Genomic DNA, 27,181 nt, shown 5'->3' on the forward strand with positions numbered 1-27,181 from the left:
AGGACCTGCTCCTGCACCCTGGACCTCCCGGCCCCGAGCTCCTGCCAATGCCAACAGGCCCTTCAGTCTGCACAAAGCAGCACCAGGCAGGATCAGGCCATCAGCAGAGGTGAGAGCGGTACCTCTCCTTCTGCTTGTGTGAAACCCCGGCTGGTTGCCATAGGAACCAAAGCCATGGTTTCCATAGTAACTGCTTCATTCAGCTGGCTCTTGGAGATGAAATCCCGCAGTGCCGGATGTGCTAGCTTGGTACCACCGACTGGAAAATACAGGACACGGCACAACAGTACCACCGCAGTGAGTGACGCAGCTACCGCACCGCTGCCGCTGTGCTCTCCCCATGCACACCGCCCCACCGAGACCACCCACGTGTAGCTACACCCAGACAGGCTCTACTACAGCAGCTTCTCCAGGGCTTTTCCTGAGACCTTTTCTCTGTGTAGAATTACAGTCCCACTTTCCCCAGATACAATGCAAAATCACAACAGGCTCAACCCAAAGCTCTGAGGCGTTAACGCAAAGTGCTTGGCACTGGGGGAAACGCGGGGAGGGGTCCTGAGGTGACCAGTTCTCAGTGGATTTTGAGAAGTCATTGCTTGTGTGCTGAGGGAGCGGAGGAGCAGAAAAAGGACTTCAGGCTACCACTGTTTGTGCACCGATTTCAGCCTCCCAAGCTCTCATGAGCACCAAAATAAAACGTGCAGGGTGAAACAGAGACCATCTCACACTACCTGAGGTCTAATCACCAGCACCCGGCAGCAGGCTGATCTGACCCCAGGCGTGGCTGTTACCCTGCGGATCCTTAAAGGAGACAAGGCGATCTGCAGTGTGGTGTGAATCTCTGGGACTCACAGACTTTGCCAGCAGGCTCATGACCCAGGTCTTCCATGTGTTTAACCCCCGGACGAGGGAGGCAGCCAAAGAGCGCTGTTGTATTCTGGGAGGTGACCTCACCCTCACACGCATACAGCAAGCACCGTGACTTCAGGAAACGAGCGAGTCATTTGCTGCAGAGGCTGCACCAGCTTTTCTGCTGGTACAAGATAAGTGTGCTGGGCAGGGGCTTGTCATCATCATCTTTTTCTGCACTCACCACCATGCAATCTAGTTGTAAGGGAAGAGATGAATATCTAGATAGAAATACTTCACAGAATAGGAAATCTGCCTGGAGCAGAGAAAGCATGGGAAAATGAGAACATGCATTATTATTTACATTTATTATTTGCACATTGTTAGCACTTAAGACTCCTGACAAAAGTACCCCAAAACATCAGGCCATAATATCTGGAATAAAAATACAGCTGAAACATGGCTATTTGCACTGCCCTTGCAGATCCAAGAGGACCCAGGCTCCTGAAGCACTGCTCCCTGGACAAAGTTCAAACACTTACTAAGGTAGAGGGTAGGAAGAATCCAAATCAGGAAGACAAAGAATAAATTCAGAAAACAAAAAGGAAAAACCAAAAAAAAGCAGCAAATTACTGGAGCACACATAGTACAAACATAAATCAGGGAAAGACACAGCCATGCCCAGGGGCCAATCACCAAAACCATTCTGGTTTCTACCAGTTTACCAATCTGGTTTACTCCTTGATATGACCCTCAAAGTTAAGAGAGATCCAATGTTAAAAAACCTGAAGTGTTATTTGCAATGACTAGGTATTAAGTTTGGTCACGTGGTTTTCCTATTTTTATTTTTTAAAGTAGTTTCTGTTGTTCACAAAATAAGCAAGATGTTTTTAATGATGCTAATGAATTCTGGATGCCCCAGAGATCCCAAAATACTGTCGTGTTTGTTATTCAGAAAACTGTTATTCAGAGAAATATGTCTCTGGTAAAACTGTAATAATCTTCTGCAAGCAAAAATAAAGTGTGCTGCATTTCAAGGAGCAATTACGATTAACGACACAATTGCTGGATGTGGGACCCTTGCAAGTCCTTCTTGAGCCTATGTGATGATGTACAGACAGCAGTTCTGAAGAGCAACAAGCAGTTATACTTCAGAGCTACAGCCAGATCTCTTACTACTAGAGATGAGGAGGAGATTAATGTGGAGACATACTATCGCTACATCAACTTGCTGCAGTATTCTTGTGTTTTTCCTGGAGGCATCTCACAGCAGCCACTGTGGGAGACAAAGCAGAGAATTGGATGGGTCCTGGGTACGGCGCTCCCTTTGTTCGTATTCGTACAGATTTGGCTCAGACAACAGACAAGATGCACCACGAGCTGCACATCAACATAAACACTGCCGGGCTTAGAGCAGCTGCCTGGGGGAGCAGGTAGGTGAGGGCTCTCCTGGAAGAGAAGCACACCTCCCAAAACAGTGATGGCAGGTGATGGCAGTCAGCAACCGTGAGTCCTTACAGAAACACCATCCCCAGCAGAAGAGGACCACCCCACCACATGTGTACTGTGACAGTGGGTCTGAGGTGCTGAGGTCCTGGTAACTCAGAGAAGGATGCCATCCTTCCGCACCACCTCTCTTCCCTGTTTCTCCATCCCCATAAAGAGGTCAGTGCCAGTTACTCACATCCTGATGGCTCCACCTGTGGCCCACAGAGCAGATCTGGGTCACCAGAGGATCTCTCTCGACCCATCTCCCTCGCTACCATAAAAACTAGTTGGTAAACACAAACCAACTCCAGCACCTGTGCAAGGCCACTAATCAAAGCTGTGCACAAGTGAAAATCCTTGCCTCCATGCTAAAGGGTTTAGGGCTGCAAGCGCTGGCCAGCACAGCAGCTGTGGTGCCCACCGTGCCTGCACACTGCCAGTATTCAAGACTCCCCACCGCTCCCCATGAAGGTGGTCCTATGGCTGAAGCTCCTCCACACAGCACAGCATGCCCCACTGGGCTGAGAGATAGCCTTCGAGTAGGAAAAGTCCCAAGAAATTCCTAAATACGAAGTGATAGGAAGGAGCCAGCTGCTGGGGACAATCAGCTCTGAAGCACCACACACCCCACTCCACAAAAGCACAGTATAGCAAGAATCAACCAGCTTTCTGCAAACCCACCCAACCTGCGCAACATTAACGTCACTGCAGAACATTTGCAGAATGAAATCAATCTTCTTTTAGAGACATTTCAAGGATCTCAGCCTTTTGGGAAGAGGACCAAATACAAATTTTTCTTTCTAATGCTGCAGGAAACTGCACGATCACCCTCAGGAAGCTAGTTCCTGTTCTCCTGAAATACAAATATAGGGAATAATTCGGTACCTGCCCAACAGATGGCACACAACTTGTACAGGACAACGGGTCACCTGACATCTACCTTCCTTTTTCAACCACAGCCATCATTTTCAATGACATAATTTTCCCTAAGTGCTGTCTCAAGATGACCTGAGCAGCCTGGTTATTCAGATCAAGATGTATCTCAGTATGACAGGACCAGCAGTCCCTACTTGACATCTCATTATCAAGACTGCAGACTGTATTTTCTCCTATGGGTGTTATACTGGCTGTCCCTGAATGAACAGTACGTCACCAAGGGAGATTTCAGAAAACAGTACTAAGTTGACAGTGAAAAGGACATTCTAAATCTAAACTGGATATAGTATTTTAACTCATAATGATGTAAAAGATGAGTAAGGCAGGATAAAAGAAAAATAAATTGGGAAAATTAATCCATTTTTTTCTGGTTTGTTTGTTCGATGCAGGTGTTAACCTCCTGTGCAAAGGCAGCTTCGCTGTTTCACCGGGTCGCCCAGCTTCCCACAGCCTGCATGGGTTCTCCCCACAGTGACAGTGAAGAGAAAAAGATGGAAAAGAAATCACAGCTGCAGACAGAAAAGTGTTCGGATAAAACCACAAAAATTGGCAGGGCAAGTCCAAGGCACAGGCAGGATCAGAGTCACTATTAATTTTTGATAAATAACAACAGAGACAGGGAGCCTTTTAAAAATCTTGCTTGTGCTTCCATGTCCTCCAAAGCATGTTTTATCAGTACTTCTATTACATCAGAGTAATACCAACACAACAACAGGACATTAAGCCAATACCAACTTCCTGCTGCTGTATGACAGTTTCAAAATCCCCCTCATTTATTATTTTGTAGCTGACAATGTCTAGCGAGGCTGCCACCAACATCTACAGCTGCAAAGCTCTGTAGTACACGGGCTGAACTCTGCTATACATAGGCACATGCAATTGTTTTCTTGCAGCTATTTGTAATCTTAATTGGCTGGTAACTACTTACTGTAATTTTAAAGAGTATCAACACACACCTTTGCTACTCCTAACAAGAATGGGAATCCAAACTACCCTTGTACCTTGTGCCACGAGGCCCCTGACCTCTTTCCTATCAGGCTCTCTGGGAAGAGCAAAACCACAAAATAAACTAAACAGTTACCATGTCAGTGGGGTTTGTTGTGTTTGGGAGTTTTGCCTTGTTTTAAAGGTAGGTGACTTTTGCAACATTACACATAAATTAAAGCCCATGCAATCAAGCTGCAGTTATCATGGCTTGCGTCACATCATGTGCACTCTCTTCTGACAGCAGATGACAACCAGCACAAGCACCAGGACCCAAACAGGCTGCAACACAACTGTCATTTCAAAACGCTGTGCTGTGCTCCACTTACAGGTTGTTTTGGTTTTTACAACCTTGAGTGCTTCTTTAAACTACTACTTAAATGACAGCAGTATGATAGATGTAGATTCTCTAACAATTAAGAAGTAACATGTACAAGACTTATAACTCTGTTCACCATTTCTAAACTCTCGTGTATGAGTCACAAGCAAGACACAGTTAAAAAAAAAAAAATCACCATCCCTTTTGGCAAAGGTTAAGAGCGAGCTTCCACTCACCCAAGGAGGTTCAAATGCTGGGCATTTTTAAGAACTCTACTGCATGACATGTTTTGTGGTCACTCCTGAAAATAAAAATCCACAGACTGCTCCCTGGATGGAGCCTCCCTCCAGGCAGATAATGCTGCAGCTGGGGAGTGATGGCAGAGGATTTGATTTCAGATGTCTGCAGCTGCCTGGGAGCCCACATCAGTTTTGGTGGTTGTGCCAGCTCGAGCACAAAACTCTGATTCAGGATGGGAATCCCGTGTTTCTTCTACTCAATGACCACGCGAGTCACCCAAAGGGAAAATGATGCCAGCACTACTGCATGCTAAGCACAGTCCCAGGCCACATGCTGGAAGCTATGAAAACACGCCTGACAGTGGGAACGCTGGCTGGCTGGCTCAGCCTGGCACGCTGAGTGCCAAGGGACTGGAAGGTCTCCGAGCACTGCCCGGCTTCCCAGGCTGAGCACCTCATCTCCTGTATTGATATAGCCTGATGTCATGCCTCTGAAGCTAAAACTGATTCTTAATGACTCCATTAAGGGCAGGAACTAGACCCTGCACTTGCTGTACATGAACAACACTCACTGACTCCAGTGGGAGATCAGCCCTACATCCTAATTCTTACCTGTTTCACATCTTTAAGCAGGTTCCAATTTGCTTTACTTTACTAAACAATAATTTTTTACAGGTCTTATTTCTCATCACTTTCTGAAATCTAGAAATGACACCACATTGCATGACTACAGCCTATTGTTGCTGGAAGCCTTTATTATTGGCAATGAAATTCAGGCTAATTAGACAAGATAGAATCAATTGACTGGGTCAGGTAAACAACATGAAGAAGCACTGCTTGGCATGTGAGTGCTGTTCACATGAAGGAGGCACTGAAAGCACTGAGCCAGTTCTTGCCAGGCAAGTTTTATAGATAAGTATATTCAGCTAGTAGCTGGCACAGAATAAAAAATTAACTGTTACAGCTATACTTTCCAAGGTGGGGAAATTAATTGGATTCAGCATCACAGTTTGCCTTATGCATTTTGATCGATAATCCAGCCACTACAGTGCTTGAATGTAAATGGGTTCTGGTGTTTATACAAGACTAAATGCTAACATCAGATGCGTGGCATTTCTGTCCGTGGTATGGCATATGACATTTGTAGTGTCCTCCATCTATATTAACACCTAAACCCTAACTTAAGCATCACCATGGGACTTTAGAAGTCCACTGGTCTCGTTCTGGTCCTCTACCCTAGACAGGGATGAATTATTGTGCTCAGGCACTGCTGAAGCAACCAATAAATAAAACCAAACGAAAAGAAGAGATGCTGTGGTTATTAACAGGAAAATATAACAAATGTGAAAACAGTATCTGGTCTGTTCACATGTTCACAAGATCAGCTTAAAAAGGACAGCACAAGGGATTTTTTACATGCACTATTTAGGCATCTTTCGACAGTACTTTGTGTATATCTGCCCTTAAGGCAGCCAATTCTGTTGTTTAGTGTTGGCATAGGTGGGCAACTGCATCATTTTTAGGTGCACAGCATGTTGCTTCAAGCAGTTTGAAAAGCCAGAGAGAACAGGCAAGGAATTTAGGCAATTTAAACATCTCATATGAACAATTAGCATAACTTATGAGCACAGGTAAGTCACATTACAATGGATTTCTACTCTGGGCAGAAGGTCAGGAATCAGCCCTGTAATTCACTGTTTGTCTTACGCAGCATTCTGTGCTCTGCTAACCTGAGGGTTAGTTGATGACTTGTGAACATACCACCTGGACAGGAGACGCTACAGAAGGGCACATTCTGTGAACAGTGGTGACAGCAGACACAAGGAATGTCAAAATAACCAACTAGTGCTAATGGTGAAAAACTGAACCAGTCTCCTGCATCAAGGTAAAATGACTGCTGTTGACAGGTCCTCTGCTGCAGGATTATGGTTTTTTGTTTACAAAGGAGAGTCCCTTCTCCCACCTAGGATAATCGCTTCTCTTTCTATGCCTATTGGTTAGAGTTTGTTGAACTACTATTTCTCCTTCCACCTGACAATGATCTGAGACCTATGAACTTCTGTCCTTGCTTTAACTTCAGTCTAAAGCAGTTTTATATGACAAAGGAAAGTAACATTGATCTGGGCAGTGGTGACCTAGCCAGCAAGTCAGCTGAGGCCACAGCACAGCCATGTGAAGTCAGTTCAGCTGAGGATGCTCACATTTGTAATCAGATGAGGAAACCAGGCACAATTCCCTTTAAAATGAACAACGCAGTAATTTACTTGGGAATGTAAAGAGATGTCAATTACCTTGAGTCCAGTACGCTATGATGATTTTATTTTTTTTTAGCATGAACATTTTTTTTTTTTTTACTCCTAAGAAAGGCATCAGATCACGGAAACCGTAAGGTGCTGCTTCCACTCACCGCAAGGAGCCGGGAGGGAGCTGCAGCCTAGCACTGCTCCAGCCTCAGCCAGGTTTGGAAGGGGAAGATTTCCATCATGAAGATGGAGACTATTTTAATATGGTCAAATATTTCTCTGGTTACTTGGTCTCCAGCTCAAGTGACAGCAAGAAGCCTGCAGCCTGTCCACACAAGCTGTCTTGTAGCTTTTGAATGGCTTTGCCACTCACTTACACACTTCTCTAAGTGCATACAACCAGAAAAATCAAAAGACTGGTTTTCATCACATATTTATCTGGGTGATTCCTGGGAATCTACAGGCATGGCCCAAGAGGCAAGCTTTCTGCTACTGCCAGCCAGTGGCCTTGCTACAGTGCCCATCAAGTCAGTGGGACATGGGGTACAATGCCAACACCAGCTCCTGGGGGAGACAGAAATTCAACCCTTCCTGCTCCTTCCCAAGGCAATAAATGACAAATTGGTCACATTTTAATTCTAAGTTCATCACGGCTATTTTCTCTCTCTAATCCTAAAAGCAGCAAGTAGGACTGGTAGATGACGTCTATAAATTTGTAAAGTCCATTCCTTAAATGGAGCAAATACTCCTCTCTGTAGGACTAAGGCTCAACATCTACCATCACAGCATCCCCCCCCCCCCAATACTTTTGAAACATCTGAGCAGCCTGTGCAGAAGTTTGGATCGCAGCGACGCCCTGCTTTGCAGTCTTCAAAGGATTTTACTCTATGTCTTTTGCACACCCAGGGAAGCTCAGCTTTGTCTAATATTTTGTAAGCACATTATTATTTAGTCAGCATTTGACTCTAGCTGTAGTGGGGAAAACGGCAAACAAGCAGGACTTGCAGTGTGATCTGAAATCTGCTAGGCTGTGGCTATGCTGCTCGTGAGCTGTCTCATTCTGGCTGTCCCAATATCACCTGGTGAGCAAATCGCCTGGAGGTCATCTTACACTAAATATGCAACAGAAAATAACCCCTGAAACTGGAAGGTGTTCAGGTGCCATAGTGACAGGCACAGTTTGAGAACACAGAAGAGAAAACAGTCTTGCTTAAGGGCTTCAATTAGCTTCCAACTAAGATGATTACAACATTTCCTAGCAGGCAAGGAATCCTTCAAAGAGAATCAAATCAAAACACCCAGCTGCACAGATGTCCTGGCTATGAACTGTGTCTGACGTCTTCTGTGCAGGGCCCTGCTCCCCAGCCACACCAGCAGCGCCTGCTCCAGCACAAGTGAAGCGTGGTGCAATTCCTCCTCACAGAGTGGCTCTCTGGTGAGGTGACAGGTTTGACCTGCCTGGTCCTTGCTGGGGGACACTGTGTCAGTGGCCTGCCTCAGCCAAGGGGATGGGGCTCTGCTCTCTCAAAGCAAAAACATTTTCTTCCCACTGCTTTTTTTTTTTTCCACATCACTTCATGCATCTTAGAAACTTTCCAGAGGCCGCCAGCATTTTCACTCATGTTTTGCTGGGAGGAGAGCGAAGAATGCCAGGCGAAGCAGCCCACATAACAAATGTGCTTCGTCACAGGCTCTGCCACTCAGGACCAGAGCCCACCCCGCTGCTGTGACCCGCCGGGACAACTCCCCAGAGCCACAGCACAACAGCCTACACCACCTAAAACTGAATCACTATTTAAAAGGATTATTAACTTCCAGCTGCATTCAGCCTAATTTCCTTTGTGCAACAGTGTGTTTAATCGCAGAGATTCTAATTTACTATTGCAAAGCACAAGCCCAGCTCTAAGGATAAATTAAAGTAACAGCTCCATGGGAAGTTTGGAATTTAACTTTCTGACTTATCTGATTTGATGCAGATACAAATATTTAAATCCAGCCAAGGAAACAAACAGTCTGTTTCCAAGAAGTTCCAGCTGGAATAAGGGAAAAAGGATTTTGTAGGAAGAGAGGTTGCAACAATTAGTGCACCATCATACTCCTTGCGGGCACAGATCATCAGCCAAGCAGAGCTTCAGGGCTGGCATGCCACACTCCTCCTCTGCAAGACTCATTTGGGTTTGGTTTTTTGGTGGGGTTTTCCCCCTTTATTGAAAAACTACGTTGCTATACTGAGAGTAAGAGGTTTTGTTTTTAAATCTCCTTTGTACAATTCCCCTGTTCTCTTTTCAAGAAAGAGAGGTAAGCACCAAGCCTGTCAAGTGAAACACGCCGAGTCTGGTGCATGATTTGCTGCCAAGAAAGCAATGGTTTGTTAAATTCTTTTCTTGTAATCATGACCAACTCTGTGCTCCCGCCTGCAGATTAGGCTGGGATTCATCTCACCCCTCCTCAGCTGGTAAGAGGTGTCCCAGCCCAGTCCGCAGTCCCACCTATGCTCTCTGTAACCCCTGGGGAGAGACAAGCATCATCTGCAAGCAGTTCATCTCATCCCCATACTCACGTGAGTTATTTTTCTTGAGAACGATATAAGCTAAAATCAAAATGATTTTTTAAAAAAAATATTTAAGATTAATTTTTAATTTTGAATTCTGAAAATTCAAATCAGATTTCTCATAATCTGGTTTTTTTCAGGCAAACAAACAGAGCACTCAAATTTTTAGCTCAACTGCATCCCGTGATTCAGGCGCAGACCCACGGCGAAGCTGCTGCCAAGGAAAACACTCTGCTTCAGGATACTCCCTGCCGCTTGCGAGCTCGAGCAAGCAGCTGCCAGAGACGCTCTCACCGCCCACAAGAAGGAGGAGAAGGCCAGGCACTGCAAGCAGCAGACTGCACCAGCCAGGAGGTTACACAAGCAGCATGGCCATGCTGTGTCCATCACCCGCGGGGCAGCAAGCCAGCCCAGCTGCCGGTGCCAGGTCAGGCATGGCCACGCAGCCCACCAGCTCACTTGCCAGCCACCCCGGGTGGGCAGTCACACCACAGGAGGGCTGACGCTCGCCATGTGCTTGCTGCACACGTGGATGTGGACACTGCACTGCAGTGGCAGTGGCCAAAGGAGAGGGGAAGGTGGCCAGGGCAGGCCTCAGGTCACCATGACCTTCACCACCATGGCAGGTGAGCACCCGGCCGCAGGCTGGCTGACCCACCAGCCTCCTCCCCCTCTGCTGGCAGCAGCCCAGGGCCGATGGACAGACAGATGGATGCAGCAGCATGGTTGTGGCCACCCTTGGCCTGTCACACGGGGCAGCTCTCCTTTGTGGCATGTCCAGGTCCAGGCAGACCCCTGCCCAGGGAGCAGGTGCTGTGCCCGCAGCCCACAGCCTCAGGGCTTTAGCAGGGTTTCGCTCCTGCAGACACCTCCTGCACCCCACCTGCACCTTACCCCCCAGCCTCCTCTCCCACCCAGCGGGGCCCGCTCAGTGCTGGGGTCCTGCAGCACCCCAACTCCACATGTCCACCACAAAACCAGCCCTGTTACCCTGTAAGTGGAAAGCTACAGAGACAACATTTGGACAAGTGGGTTCAATTTCTCTGCACTGGAACTGGTGGGAGAAGTGGAGGGCTGCTCCCTGGTGCTCCCCAAAGCCATCCTGCAGGTAATGTGGGCAGCCGGGGGTTTGGGATGCTGACACTGGCATTACACACCCGAAGACAAGTCACCACAGCAGTTTCTCCTGCAAGCCATGATGTCTGTGGTGCACACAGGCAGTGCAGCAGGTAAACCAGAGCTGTGCAGCTACAGCCACCTATGGTGTGACAGTCCCCGATACCGGGATGTAAATATTACACTGTTAACCATCAGAACTTCTGCATTTTCTCTTCACTGAATGATTACATACAGTGCAATTTCACCACCCTGAGACCCCCTTCAGCCCCAGATGATGGGCACACAGAACAGCACAGGCACACCAGAGTAGCTGGGCAACAGACTTGATCCAAGCTATTCCGATTCCCAGAATGGATCCATGATGGGAAAAACAATTCAAAGGTGGAACTGAAACAGACCCTGAGTGGTAGAAACTTAAAAGGAAACAAAATGCCATTCTGAATCTGAGTAATTTCTGGACTATCATACAAGTAGTTTACACTTTCTAAGAGGTCTTGATGAGTTTAATTCCTAGCAACTTGCGGAGATGTTGGTACGTACGCTTGTAGGTAGCATAAAACTGCACTGCATCTAAGCCTCAAAACACTTCACAACAGACCCAGAGAAGAAAGAGGAAGAATCATTCATCCCTGACATCCTCAAAGAGAATTTTAAGCTGTCTTCCAAAAGCACAGAATAAAAGCGCTGCCAGAGTGCAGAGTCTGCTCACAGATACGTCTGCACCTGTATCAATATTCACGGAGTGTCAGCTACCATGCCAGAAACAGCTCTCTTCATTACATCCTGACTCTGGACTCAACCCCCAAATGCGACAGTGGGTGACTGGGTCACTCCGTCTCCCTTACTGCTAATGGAAGCTCATCTCTACCAACACCAGCCTACCTGAAATCAAATTAAAGGCTCAGATCTTTTCTAATGCCCATTAGGCTACAATACAAGCACATCTCCAAAAATGACTACTTTAAGCAAAATAGATTTTCTCCTTTTCTTTGCCATCTTCCATTACCTGGGTACCATTAGAACTTGCCCTAACCAAAGGCTCTTCAAGGGAAGTCACCAGTGAAGACTAATGAGAAGGGCTGAGCTGCTCTAAATCTGAAAGGTGATGAGTCATTTTTAAGTCTCCAAAGTAAAGTTGATGCAAGTGGTCAATATGCAGCACTTCTGAACACAGGAATGAAATGGTATTTGAGAAAGACTGAGGAAACTGGGAAGAAAACGAGGAAAAGAGATGACACTTTACTGTGGAAAAGCCCATTGTGAATATCCTCAGTACCCTTTATTGCAGCAAAATGTATGAGGTCTATCAGCGCTCTCCATTTGCACTACAAATTTAGCAACTCTTCCATTTTCCAGATGAATTTTAATTGCATTACATGCTATTCATTTCACAGTCACAGAGGACAACTCTAAGAATTTCTTTTGTGCTACCATTAACCACTTCCACAAATACTAAACAAGCAAACTAACAATTACTTCACTCAGTCTGTGAACACCACAACTCAATTTTACCTTTATTTTCTCACAGACTCATTCTTGGTACCCCATCCACCTAGAGCTTCATGCTGCAACCCCAAATTCCAGTCTTTCCCAGACTCCAAGCAAATGACCTGTACTTAACATTTCCACCTCATCAAAAATTTGAGACATTCAAAACCGTTGTGGAAGTCTGCCTGTTTTGGTTAAGCAAACAGAAAACCTCCCCAAAACATACAGATTATAAAATTCACCTTAGTCCAAAAAGGAGCAGCTTAAATTTATACAGCCTGGATATCCCCCTTTAAAGATCATCTGAATTATCTGTTTGCTGCATCACCATCACTGCTATGGATTACCGGTGGTTTACAAGGCACTTCTAGTATAATATATAATATATATGCATGAAGCAAGTGTTCCTAGATGATCCAAATGTTCTGGAAATCTGGAGTTTATAAATGACTATGCTCACACGGGAGGAGAGGGAGGAATGGGAGATTTTCTCTCCCCTTCTTCCTTTCCACTACAGGAAGAAGATAAGAAACTTGCTTTAAGCAAAGTCAGCACCTTTGTCTGGTTTCAGTAGATAAACTGCTATACAATGACAGCCAACAGTAACCCGAACGCTATACATACCTGGATGTATCGCAAGGCACTCCTTAGGACGCTGAGGTTTGAGGTCTTCTTGTCATCTACATTGGGGATGTTGCGTTTTAATGTCTCAAAGCATTCTTTCAAATGTGCACGTCTAAAGAGAACACAGGTGTTTTGTCAGCTTGTGGGAGTACACGCTAGAAATCAGTTTAGCAGAGGGCTAGAGCTTAATTTGGGCCTTAATCCAGCAAAGCACTTGCACATGTGCATAGCAGTCACTGAGACTACCTGCATGATTACAACTGAACCAGCTCAATCCAGCAGAAAGACAGTGGGGTTGTAGGCCTGGATTCTAGTCCTAACTTTGTTAGGAAACCATCATGCAGTCTTAAATGAAATATCTCCCTGTGCTGTGGCTTCCACTTTCACCATACTTCCAATTTGGTTAGTTAGATTTCTGAGAGTTTTGGATCAGGAACTGGTCTTTACTTTGTATTCACACTGTACACTGACCCCTGATCTTCGCTATTTTATTGCTTTACATCAAGTTACACCGTTATGCACGTGGGGATTTACTTTGCGGGATCAGAGCTTTGCAGGGTTATTGTAATGCAGTTACGCAGTTAAGTAAAACATACTGGGAAGCAAGAGATGCAGAACTGAGCTGTAAGAAAGCAAAGCGATACTGCAAGATTCATTAGAAGTCACTAAGAATTTTGTTCAGGTTATTTGTTAAAAAACAAACAAAAAATACCAAAGCCAAACAAATATTGACAGACTATAGGCCAAAGAAAAAAGAAGGGGAATTACAATTAAAAAAAAAATTAAACCCCTGGCTTTCTACGCACCTGTTCTTCTCCAATTTATTATGTACTTCCCTGGTCCCAACCCTGTAACCCAAACAGAACAAAGATAAACTCAGTGTCAGGTTTAAAACTACTGCCATTCAATCTATACTTTCAGCAGTGTGTGTGTGTCTACGATATACAGGTAAATATTAAAAAACAACAGAGGTGTTCAGATATCACTGTCTTAATATTAGCTGCATATATATTTCTACCTATACTGTATCAAGATAAAATCCGTACTTCACAAGCATATCAGGTGGGATAAGCATTATGCATATACTGCACACAAGATCCAAACAACTATAGTGTGTGTATATATACACAGACACGGCTACTAACAACAGGGAAAGACACAAAGTATGAATTGTATGTATTTATACAGTACTAGATAGCCCAGATTCTGACCCATTTCTGATCTGCGCCTACACTCCAGTGGGGTAAGATTTATGTAGTTCCAAATTAAAGTGTACGGGACTTGGCAGACATACTTCAAACCGCTTTAGTTTTTTACTATGCCTGAAATAACACAGCTGAGCATAAATATGGAATGAAGGAATCCAGGAATCCTCCAGTCACTGCTAAAGGAAGAATCAGGATGAGCTTCTGGGTTTTGGGGTTCTGATCTGTCCCCACCCTCTGAATCAGAGGAATACTTTTAGGAAAAGCCAAACAAATTCATGTTGTCTTAGTTTTTCAGCTACAGTGGTGATGAAGTACATTAGCAGACACATGGAGATTTCAAATATCTTCCATACACTATGCAAAGTAATTGGTTGCCTTTCGCTGAAAATACCCCGATACTGAGGTGAGCATTTCAGGAGGTACGTTAATATTTAATAAACATTCAAGTATTTAAAACCAAATATTTGACAGCCTTTTCTCATGAAACATTTACAAGCAGAAAAAGACATCTTTTCCGTGCTTATGTGTAAAGGAGTAATTCTGGGGAGATAAGAAGCGTGCACCTTGGGGTAAACCATCAAAATGCATTTCAGAAAACCTCTGCAACTCACTCAGCATCAGACAGGTATTCTTCTGCTGCGCCTGTGCCAAGAGATCTAGAATTCCTGCATGGTAAAATGCTCTGACTACAGCACAGACACAGCAGTGATGCTGGACAACAGCCCTGCCAACTTTCCAGGAGCAAAGCTTGGATTGATGGGACCAGAGCAGTTTGCCGGTGCAGCTGCAGCCATCCCACTGCCTGTGGATGGGGCAGCTGCTACTCAGACAGCAAAACTCCCTACAGCTTTCACCAGCACCCCTGTGCCGCCAGAAACCCCCTCTACACCCACCTGAACCCACACGACATCATCAATGACAGGTCCACTTGATTAAAGCACAAATACACTCATCGTTTCTGCAGCATTCTGTAGACAAGCTCTAAAGATCACAATCTATCTTAGAGGAATTACACTGGCATTTTACAAAGACCATTATCTTTACAAATTCTTATCTATATTACTTTCACCCTTTCCTTCTATGCATTTTGGGATCTCTACATCCCAAAGGACACTATGAACCCTTTTTTTGTCCACTACATCTTACATCTCTTCCTGCTCCCACAAGATGATAGTGAAACTACCACTCCTTGCACGGAGTTCGTCCACAGCGAAAGTCAGCAGCAATTCACAGCCCTGCGCTCGTGCTCTCTCACAACTGGGTTACAGTGGTTCTGCACTGCAGCTCAAAGCAAATGCCATGAGGACAAGAGGACCTGGGGAAAAGAGTGTGAACTGCTACACCCTAACCTTCTGAAACATCCAAAATGCTGAGCTCCATCCAGGAGGGAGCAAAAAAGGCAAGGCCAGATTCTGACCTGGCCAAAAGGCTTATCCCAGGCAGGTCACCAGCCTAGAGAAGGACTGCATTCTGTCTCTTCTGCTGGCACTTGTTCAGGCTGGGAGGACTGGAGCCGCCAGCAGGGCAGCCGGCTCTGCTGGGTATATCTCAGCATGGCAGCCTGAGCCATGATGGAGTGGGACAAGGCCACCACTGCTATGCTGCACAGGAAGAGGGGGACTCCAGCTGGCATTTTGTCTAGCGGCATCTCCTCTGAATTCCTGACCAGACCCCCACACCTGCCTGGGCATGTTTGCTTTGCTGCACTGAACAGGCAAGACGTGCAGACCGATTTTCTGCCCAAGTTCTGTGGGATTAGCATACCATTTTAAAAGCCATCGCTAAGAGTTATCTACCAGCTGCAGACAGTCAGGAGAATGGTCAGAGGTCTAGACAACATGGCCCAAGAGGAAAGACTAAATAGATCCAAGTCGTTATCCTGCAGGAAGGAAGACTGAGGGGCCAAGGGAAATAGGTAAAAGCTTGGTGCAAAAGGAACGATTTGTTCTCCCAGTCCACAAGAAATATTATCAAACTACGTATTAGGATACTGTGGTCTGGAAACAACCGCCTAAGGAGAAGACGGTCTCCAACAGCCAAAGTCCTTAAGAACAAGTTAGACAAACACTAACCTGGAGCAACATCAGAGTCACAAGTCCTGTCCGAGGGTGAGGACAAATTAAACAGCCTTCAGTCCCTTCCAGCTGCAGGAGTTCTGAACAAGCAGGAGGCCCTTAGTACTTACAGCACTAAGAAATCGAAACAGCAGCTATGGTGATCTCTGTCCTGGGAAATGAAACCTCCCAGATCACAGCCCAGTTTTCAAGACAGTTCCTGCAAGCAGTATTGCTGCATGATTTCCCTGACCAGTATAAGCAGAGAGCTTTTGCCAAACATAATACCAGATGGCACCTGAAATCAGACAGGCAGTGCTGGGACTTGCTTCCTAATACAGTCCTGGCTTGGAAAAAGAAATCCTTGTACAGAATTCTAGTGTGTAGTCAGGGAGAAAAAATAAAAACCATCAAGCTAAGAAACCCTGCTATCAAAAAGCCAGACATCCAAACATCCACGGATCTTGGCATTTCTGATCTGACAACTCTTTGCATAAGCCATAGCTGCTCCGGGTCGATGCAGCTTTCGGTATCGTTTTTGTCTGGTCCCTCAGAAGCCTCCAGACACAAGATGCACTCACCCTCCAGGTCTCTTCTTCTGCTCATTTGGTTTTGTGTCTTCCACTGGAGCCAGCTTCAGAGCACCGAGCTGTGGGGGTGCTCCCGGGTGCTGCAGGGGCTGGTGAGGCTGGGGCTGGATGGGCTGCTGAACCACATGGTGCTGGGAGATGGCCAGGACCGGTGCCGCGTAATGCTGGAGCTGCTTCGGGCTGCCTGACGGGGGTGTAGCAGCTTTCCCGTCCGACAGAAGTGGGCCTGGCGGCCTCTGGATGACTGGTGCAACCGAAGATGCTTCCTTAGTGACACCGGGAGTGCTTACGAGGGGCTGGTGGCGTTGCACAAGCGGTGGGGACAGGGTGGTCTGTGCTGCTTGCTGGGGGGGGCTGGTGACAACAGGGATGGGAATGACAGAAATGGGGGCTGCCAGGGGCGGGGGCGGTGGAGGGGCCGGGGCTGGCGGGGAGATGGGCACCAGCAGTTCACTCCGGGGCTCCTCCAGGGAAGCAGCACTGTTCGCCCGTGGCACGCTGGCCTTGCCAGCCTTCTTCTCCTGCTCCCTCTCCAGGCGGAGCTTCTCGTGCTTTTCATTCTCCTCTGAAAGAGAAACACCAACAGTGATTAATGGTGCTTCCCTGACCTTACCCATCCACAGGCCTCTATACCAGGCTGGTGCTTGCCTGCCTTTCTGAGAGGGAAGTGGAGGCCCTGGGGGTAACGCAGCCCGGCCCATGGCAGGACCTGCACCCCTGGAGATCCACCCGGTGTCCCAGCCGTGCTGCACCTTCCACTCATTGCTCTTCCACTCCAGCACTGACTAAACATAAACCACGTGCTGCCCCCACATTCAGCCCTTGAGACCAAGTTGACAACATGACTCCTGGCTCCTCCACTGTCTGCAGCAACCCCAACGTCTCCAGGGACGCAGAGGAAAAGCTAGACACCACCCAGCCAATCTCCTTCTATCCTGTCCCAGCACCGCATGGAGAGAAATGGCCTCATCCAGTCACTTCCCACTCCCAAGGGCCCAACGCACAAACTGCAAGGCCTTTCTGCCAAGGGCAAACAGTACTGAGCTGAACAAGATTAAGGGACCTTCAAGAGCCGTGGCAGGACATGGCTGGGAGCCTGTGCCTGCTCTCCTTGGAAGGATCCAGTGTAGGGACGTGATCCGTCCTCACTTGCCCTTGCGCAAGCCTGCAGGGATGGACTCAGCACCCCACACAATGCTTACTTCTACAACACCTTCCCAAACCCTCTCTGCTCGTGCCCATATGTAAACACATCACTGTGCTCTACTGTATAGCAGAAGAAATCAGTCCACAACAAAACATTTTCAATTCTTTTTCTACTTGTAAACAGGCAAAGAGCTATTGAGCACGTTATCAAGGAGCCCGCCCCGGCCCCATGACAGCCCCAGGGCAACGCTGCCATTCACTTCCAGCAAGGTAAAGACAAGCCCAGAGACAAGCCCTGACTGACAGCATCCTGGGAAAAATTCTGTGTTTCAGGATCACCTCCCAAACTACAGCCAGAGCAGGGAAGACAGGGAAACTTTGTGAGCCAGGCATCCCCCGCTCCCAGTACTGACCCAGGATACCCAAGATAAACAGCAGCCGCAGGACTGCAGCTGGTTGTAACCAACCACCAGCACAGGGCAGCACAGGCTCCTTAGGTTAAAATACCTTGTATTTTATACTATTAAGTGTAAATCTTAGCTCAATGGACATTACACTGATACAAATCCACCAGGGCACTTCTTCACTGTTGTGGATTTTAGTCAAGCTCAAACTTGGCTTTGATGTGCAAACATTCCTATATGTTTTCAGAACACCAGACAAAGTAAATGAGATCTGTGTGGCCTGACTAGCAAAATAAACTTAATTAAATGTGATCCAGGTCTCCAGCTTTAATTGTGCGAACATGGCACAAACAAAATTTATTTATACAAGTCCTGTGGCGCCAGTGGCCCTGGCATCTAGACATCTCACAGCCTTAATCAAATATCTCCAAACCCACTGTCCATGAAGCTCAGCAGATCCCATTCCTGACAGCCTCCAAGGAGTTGCAACAAAAAAATAGCGTACCACGAGCATGCTTGGAGCTATGACTTCTTCATAGTAATATACAAATATTTGGAAAATAAACCCTTACTTCATCAAGCAAGGGATCAGAGAAATGATGCACACCGTCTAGTATCCTGTCTTATACAGTGGCCAATATCAGGTATTTCAGAGGAAGCTCCAAGAAACATCCTGGAAGAGCCTGTCCACAGGAGAAACTTGGGCTTGACCTAAGCACTGAAGTTCAAGTGTATATTTAGGAAATTTGATAGAAAAGCATGTATCCTTCAACCTGGAATTAGCAGGTTACTCTGGACCCCCAGTCATCTTCAGGAAGCAGCTATATTAAATACAAGTGGAACAAGGGGAAAAGCCCCTGCCTGACACCCCCCCACCCCGTCAGGCAATCTCACCAGCCATGGAGCTGCCCCCTCCTCAAACACCACCCCAGGGGCCGGGCCGCTGCCTGGGTCCTTTCTCGCCCAGCTTTTGATTTTGAGGGGTGTAGTGCAAAAGCAAGTGAAAGAATAAAGGAAACAAAACTCTTATTCCTGATTCTGAATGACCTTTGGTACATGTGACCACACAGCGTCACTGCCCCAGATTCACAAAGTGATTTCCTGAAGTTCCCTTCAGCCCAGGATTTCTACAGCATACATCATATTTCCTCCAGCCTTCATTAAAGCACTCTGGCCCAACTCTGCTTGCTGGTTGCCTGAAGTCTGTCCAGAGCCACACCAAGCCTGCAGCACAGCATCTGGGAGCCTCAGGCAGAGGAGGCCAGCAAGGAGTGCCGAAAAGAGGCAGTGTGAGCTTCAAGGAGGCCAACCTGGCACTGTACCAGCTGCTGGAGCGGGGAAGGAGGGGAACTTCAAACCTTACAAACACTAACAGCCCTAGCTCAACTCTCAGCTGCAGCAACAGCCTGAACACACACACACCTTAAGAGACCACAAAGGAGGTCAAGCACCCAGCTAACAGGGTAAATACTGTCCAGCACCTACAGGAAGAGTACGCAACACCTGGATCAAGCTCCAGCACCAGGGCTCCATCTCCAGTCTCTGACTGTGCAGCACTTGGGAAGACACCGTGTGAAATCCAGTGATCTGCAAGGATTTCACACCCAAAGAGCAGTTCTCCCACAGATGCCCGAGACTCAAATCAAAAATTTAAATTCAAGTCCTTGTAGCACCAAGTAGGAGGGTCAGTGGGCTCAAGATCTGACTGACTCCAAAATAGAGGTTGCTTAAGCAAAAGCTCAGACTCTGAATGCAGTATTTCCCTATATCTTCTCAAAATATTTCAGGGTAGTTATCAATATTTCCTTAAAGGAAGAAGTAAAGCAGGGCAGGGTGGCAAAAACCCCAGCAGGAATCCCCTGATGTAAACAACATAAATCTGAGCTACTGATGACTTTAGACTGGTTCAACTGAACAACATTAATAACTAATAAATAAAAGCCCTTTGTCTGCAATTCTTTTGCTCCACTTTGCTGCTTGGTTTGCAGCCAGAGCCAACGCGATGGCCCTGGCTCAGGACACATGAGGAAATTCAACCCCGGTGACCTGCTGACTAATCGTGTTTTCCATGTGCGCGCTTGGCCACGCAGCCAGCGCCAGGGTAGCACAGGTAGCAGCCACTGGGAGAGGGAGAGCGACCAGGGGCCAACCCAGCACCAGCCCCTGCCGGGCACAAGCCAGATGAAAGACCGCTAACTTCCACACAGACATAAAACTGCACTGTGCCGGTCAGGAGGGCAGAAGCAAAGAAGTAAATTAACGGAAGCTCCTGGCACTGCTCAAGGTCTGATGAGGACAGCAGAACCTGCCCATGCTGAATTCACTCCTGCACTGGCTCCTGGCAATAACATGACAGCAGAGGAGAGGATCTAGAAAGGAGACCTGCAGTGATGGCAATGCTTTCCAGCGCATGAGCAGGAGTCAGCAGTGAAATTCCTACAAGTCATTTTCATTCATCGGGGAAGCCAAGAGAACAGGAAAGTAAGGTTACAAGCATGCATTACTGATCAGCAATATTTATGTAAATGTCTCTGTGAAGCAGGTGCAGCCCTCAGGCTGCTGACATGCTGCCAACAAGGCCTTTGGTGTTGCAAATCTTGAGCTCCCTTGAGCTAAAGAGTTTATTTCAAGGATTTTTTTTTTTTTTTAGCCAAAATCTGACACCAGTGAGCCACCGTCCTCTTGTCTGACTCATCCACAGGCAAAAGGGAACCACACTACCGACCCCTCCTGCCAGTAAGAGGACTGAAGGGCCTGTAAGCCATCTCTTCCTAACATATACACAACCCTCCAGGACAGAAATGCTTCCATCGAGCCATGAAGATCTCTTGGCTCCTGCTCACTTTGTACTCACACCTTGCAAACAAATTGAAGACTCCCTTTTAAAAAAGCCCCCTTAGAGCTCTTTGGTTTTCCATACAAAGTAAGTTCACCCACCTTCCTCCACAGATACAGATGAAAACAGGGAATGGTAACTAGTGTGCCGGGTGCTCAGACACGCACAGCTCATTCTTTCACGTGTAGCACATTCGGTACATGAGCTTCTGCAAGCCCAGTATGTAGGAAGCACACGAGGCTTAGGGCATCTTCTTGTGCTAAGCAGGACAACTGGACCAGAAGGTGCACACCACGATTATGTATAATTTCCACTCATTCTTGACATTCTCATCAGAGGGACTGAGGACCAAACAAACCAAGGGAGTGAACTGGCCCTGCAAACCCTCAGGGGGTCTGAATCACAACCCAGGCACGAGGGGACAGGGAATCTCACCTTGCCCACACCACACTGCCTGTCAAAAGGCCCAGGTCATGACAGCAGGGGACCTCAGCTTCCCAGGCAAGCCACCAAGGTGGTACACCGTAAAGGAGGACGACAGCAACACCAGCAGCAACAGGACGAAACAGCAAATCTTGTCAGAGGAGGACACTGAAAGGTTTAGTGCTCCCGACAGGGTGGACTGGTGCTTAGGGCCCTGATGGGCCAGGAATACACAGGGCCAGGCACTCCTAACTTTGTTACCAAATAATCCCTGGGGTTTAAATTTATCTCCTCCCTTCTGCCTGCCCTGGAAATGCCACCAGTCTGTAAGAGCAAGCACTGCCAGCAAAGAGAGCCGCCGTGCAGGCAGAACTGCACATGCCTCCAGGGTGGGCAGCGTGGCCTGGCAGCAGCCAGGGTACCCCACTGAGCCTCCCACCTAAGTCATGCTGCAAGAGCACTGCCTGAACACGCCTTTAAGGCATTTCAGTGCCCTTTTTAATGCTCCTGTTTTTTACTGTGGACACTGTCAGTACTCAGCATGTACCACTGGCATGTGTCTTTGCATCATCAAGCATCTCACCTCTATGTACATTTAAAGGTCTCCCCCCGGTGCAGAGAGTGAATATTACTTAACTACATGAACAGTTAGGCACTGGCAGTTTTGTGGTGTAATCTTCTGAATAGTCTGAAATGTTTCTCTGAATCACTCAATGCTTCTGGGAGCTTATACTGCACATGATGAAGTGCTACAGACCCAGAGAAGAGCACCCTGGTTCTGCAGCAGTGTCACCCGCAGCAGTCACTCCTGGAAAGCACTGGGGACAGAAAAGAGTCTCCAGATACTTTCCATTTCTGAGGCTGACCCAGCTGCACTCAGCAAGGTGGACCACCATGCCGAGAGGGAGGGCAGGCTGGAGCCTGAAGGTTAATTTCTGTTTCTGCAGGTCCCAGACTCTGCAGGGGAGAACCAGGGAAGGGAAGATAAGAGCAGTCAGCAGTACCAGAGACCAGTAATGCTCAGCCTGAGCCAGGCAAACTCTGAGTCATAACTAATGCTGCTGACACAAGAGGCTACGCCAGCAAACAGCTGCTGGCACTTGCAAGTACCTAGTAACAAGCTGGGGGATTGAGACCCCTTTGAAATTGTGACCCCTTCCTCTGAGCCCCTCTGAATTTTGGTTGCCAACAGCATGACACAAGCCCAACTTTTCTCTCCCATCTCTGCTAAAACCATTTTGTTTGGTGTCCATCCCTTTGCACCACTGCTTCTCCATCAGTAACGTGGCAGCCCCAAGACACAGCTCTACTCCCCAAAACCCTCCAGGCTCTCAGCTGTGCCCGTGGCTGCAGCAGGCCCTCACCAGCAAGATCATGGTAAAGAGCTGGTTGCAAGGCACCTGATGACTCTTCGATAGGACTGCTCACTACTGCTGCTGCTGCGTCTAGGTGCTGTGTTCAGATGTCAACCTGCTCCCAAAATGTCCCATTTTTCTTCTTACTCACACAGACTGGGCTGCATTATCTTCTTAAAGAAAGACTAAAACATATTTTAAAAGTATGCTATTCACAAAGGACACTGAAATGCTGCACGATTAGAAATTAGAAGCTTGTGATACACTCCAGAGGAGTGAAAACTACACCAGCCCTCCTGAGATTTTGATTTCAGAGTTTTAAAGACCCTAACGTCTACCTGATACACAGCAGATCTACCTGATGTGCTGAGCTATCCTCACTATACCGGCACACCATGCACTCTTCCTACCTTACCTACACTTGATGTCACCATTCACTACGAACAACAAAAATACTCGCATCTCCATTTTCTCAGCCGGAGGATGATGACACATTTAGATCGTATCTGTAAAAGCAAAGGAAAAATCAGGCTTCACATAAACTATCCCTCCTTAGCACCAACCAATACAGACCACTAGTGGTTTCAGCATGATGGACTTATCTGTAACTCTTAGAAATCAGTGGCCTCAGTATCCAAACCTGAAATAAATCAAAGAAATGACAAGGTGATCCTCTTGCCTGATAAAATCCAGGGAGCAGACATGCTTTATTCCTACTTCATGGAGACAGATGGCTTGCAAGAAAGTGAGTACTTCCTTTCAACAAAACCATCACAGCTCCTGGAGCACAGAAAGGAAGGTTGGGAAGACCCTCAAGAAATCTTGTAGTTCACCTCCCAAGCCCCAGAAAAGAATCAACCAAAACTAAATAATACTTGGCAGACATTTCTCAAAGCAACAGCTTCTCAAATCTCTATGGATAATTTACATTGTGCTTAATTTGCTATTCCAGTGCTTAACTGAAACCCTGATTCAGCTCCACAGTCATTTTAGCTGCATTTTAGTTACAACTAACTCTTGGTGGACAGAAGAAAGAAAGAATGGGCCAGGATTTAGCAGTACTACAAAGGAAAAGAAAACAAATCAAGACTACTAACAAAATAAAACCAACGTGGACAGCCTTTTATACACACAGACCACCCCGGTGCCTTCAAGCTCCAAAGGTGCTGAGCATGGCGTACACTGTCGCTGCCGCAGCGCCAAAGCTTGGCAGGCTGGACTGATGCAAAACTCTTGTTGTGCCTTTCTGCAGAATTCAGGATGAAGTACAGAAGAGCACTGGTTCTGACACACGGAGCAGGCACCAACAGCACAGGATTGACTACTGACTCTGCTCTATCATCTTCACCAGGGCAGACAACCAGCTGACCTATATTCTGTAAGGGATGCTGTCTCAAACACTTTTTCATCTGACCCCACCTGCTCCAATGCACATGAGGAAACCGCTGTCTCCCCTTTGGGCCCTGGGACAGTGTGACACACTGAAGTCTGCAGAAACACAGCAAATGATGATGCACTCTAAATGTACTGGTCAGAAAAGAATGGGAAAAATGAGCTGAGTTAATAAAACATATTATAAACAAACTATGTACTCTTAAAACAAAACAAAAAGCCCAGGCATCTGACGTGCCCAAAGAAGATTCCAAGACGCTGCTTCATCCATCGCTCACAAGCAGGTCTCAGACCCTCAGCATCCAAGTGGCCTGCAAACTTGTTTAAGTCAGACAACACACTGCTCGTATTTTACACACACTAGCAACTGAAGTAAAGACAGGTTAAATTACTTCATGTCACACACTGAATCATGGCAAAACCAGATCTGTTGGTTAATTACCAGCCTGTTAGGTAAGTATATTTGCTCAACACCAGTTCACATAACATTCCTCGATCCTGGTGAGAACAACAGCCCACTGCTGCAGCTTCATCTCAGGGCTGTCTGTCCCAGGGATTGTTTTCACAGTCTGCTCACACTAGTCAGCTTTCTTCTCAAGGAAATGAAAGGCAATGTGCAGACTACCCTTCAGAATCCTATCTCCATACTCAGAAAATGAGGTAAGAATCCAGGGGTATCTGCCCATCAAAGCACAACACACATGCACATGAGTAGGAAGCTTTCCTCCATCACCCAAATGGGCTGCACCAGGGCAGTTATCCCTGCCATCTCTGAATTCACAGAGTCACTGCTCTCAGCTATAGAGCAAGGCGCTCCCCAAAGTTAACGTCTAACTCACCGACTCTGTGTGCTGGTGCCAGAGGTGAAGAGCAGGTTCTCGAGCAGGCCACATCCTCCCCCAACACACACTATGGCATCACTGCGAATCCGCCCACCCTCACATCAAAAACCATGAACCTACAGCATCATCTGCCAATGGTCCAGGCACACACTAAACTTGCGTTCCTCACCACGAATACTTGGTGTGGTCTCTGTTCATTCAGCTGCCTGCAAACAGACAAGAGCTTGACCTACATCACAGCTAAAACTGCAGCATGTTCCCACTAGCAAGATCCTGGCCAGGCTCCTGAACCAAGAAGTATTTTGTGCTGCAGTGAGGAAATCTGGTGTCTTTTGAGAGACTGGTTTGGAGACTTCATGAACAAGCATGTACTTCTAACAAGCTAAGCAGGTATATGAAGGAAACGTGATCAGGCACAGGACCAAAATTTCACACAGTGAACACAGAATTCAGACTGTTCTGTTCATATGAGGTGGTTCTGGAAAGGTGGGAGTGAGCGCTATAATTTCATTCCTTTCCCAGTATCTCTCATTAGCCTGAGCAGAACTAGCTCCCAGGCACAAATCCACCTTCCTGAGGTCACTCCGCACTGTCTCTCTCTGTCCCTTGCCTCTTCTACAGACAGAAATACAATCACACTGCCCAGGGACACTAGGAATCCCGTTACCAGCAACAGTGCTTCAGTACAGCTCCTGGTAGCACTATCTTGTGTTACGCACTAGGCATAACACACGTACCAACACATGGCACATCCATCACCTTCTGCAGGGCTATCGCCACCTTGTAGGCTCTCATGAGGTACCATCTGGTACACCTCATGCTACTGCATACAACCCTAAGCACAGAAACACAGAGGAAACTACTTGTCAAGTGCTGCTATGAAAAAGATCAGAGGCTGAAGGAAGGACAGGGAAAGCCCAAGGGAATCTTTAACTAGCAAGAAGCAGGGTAAACTCTAACAGACCTGATTTCAGTACGAAACACTCCTTATTCATCCCTATCCCATCCTTTGCAATGTAACACGGGCAGCTTCTAGTCAGGAGATGCTGTGATGTGCAGCGAGTCTTGGGGCTTTCTATATTCCAACCTCCACATCCAGCTAGACAGGAGACGGGGAACCAGAATGCTCAACTTCTTGCCTTAGGAAGGCGCAGCTTTAGGTAAGGCACTTCACAACCCTGCACCTCAGCACATCCACCTGTGACCTTTCAGAAGTGCTGCATAGTTCAGCTGAGGACTATAAAATGCTTTGATATCCCTTAGCGAAACAATTTATGAGCTAATCAAAGGAAAGTTGGCTTTTTTTTTCAGTGAAGGCCTGCAAATTTTGTACACTGTATTTTGTATTTGTACTATTATTCTCTTCCTAAGCACACCCATCATATGCCTGTATGGGTAGAAAAGACAGGAGGGGATTAAGATAGGAAATGAAGAACAACTTATGTGCAGTTTACTTCCCTCAAACTGCAGCTGCACGTGTGGCTCTGCCCTGAACTGCAGCCCCAGACCAGCGTGCAGCGAGCTGCCAGTGCACTCCCCAGTTAAGGAAAGCAGCTTCCCAACTTCCAGCCTTGCTGTTGGGTCTATGATGCAGAGCTGCTTCCCAAATTAATGAGATAAGAAATTTGCTTTAGCACATCAGGAGAGATTAACTGTGCAGACAATGTAAGATCTGGAAGTGGTCCTCTGCTGCAGCCAGTGTGACTCCCTTACTCTCCACCACCAGGCCTAATTACTTACACCAGGTGTGCACCCACCATAAAGTAAAAAAAAAATAAAAAAGGGTGGGGGGTAACAGGAACAAACACACACACAAGGAAAGGGCGAGCACAACAGCTAGTCCAGCACTTGAGCAACAAAAAGCTCTTTCCACCTGCCACTGTGGCACCGGTGTCCTACAGGGCTGCAGCATAGCTGCAGTGCACGCTGAGCTGGCCGGACAAAAGCCAGCCGTGGCCTAAAAGCTCTACAGGGTTTCTGGAGATGTGTCTCAACATCATACTGATAAGACCTGTTGAGCGACACCAGAGGAGGCCTACACCAAGCACAGCACCAGGCCATCACCGAAACACAGTGGCTAGGTGTGAGCCA

At 47.0% G+C, this 27,181-nt stretch overlaps 1 protein-coding gene across 1 annotated transcript in view; it reads right to left on the reverse strand.

Moving 5' to 3' along the window:
• MNT (MAX network transcriptional repressor) overlaps positions 1-27,181 on the reverse strand; it is a 43,036-nt gene that overhangs the window by 10,376 nt on the left and 5,479 nt on the right. Inside the window, exons 2-4 of the mRNA XM_055721352.1 lie at positions 16,684-17,257; positions 13,647-13,688; positions 12,841-12,952 (exon numbers count right to left, since the gene is read on the reverse strand). Of these exons, the coding sequence (XP_055577327.1) occupies positions 12,841-12,952; positions 13,647-13,688; positions 16,684-17,257 (728 nt within the window). The remainder of the gene's footprint in view (positions 1-12,840; positions 12,953-13,646; positions 13,689-16,683; positions 17,258-27,181) is intronic.

Source organism: Falco cherrug, chromosome 1 (assembly GCF_023634085.1).
Source record: "Falco cherrug isolate bFalChe1 chromosome 1, bFalChe1.pri, whole genome shotgun sequence".
Classification (NCBI taxonomy): Eukaryota; Metazoa; Chordata; class Aves; order Falconiformes; family Falconidae; genus Falco; species Falco cherrug.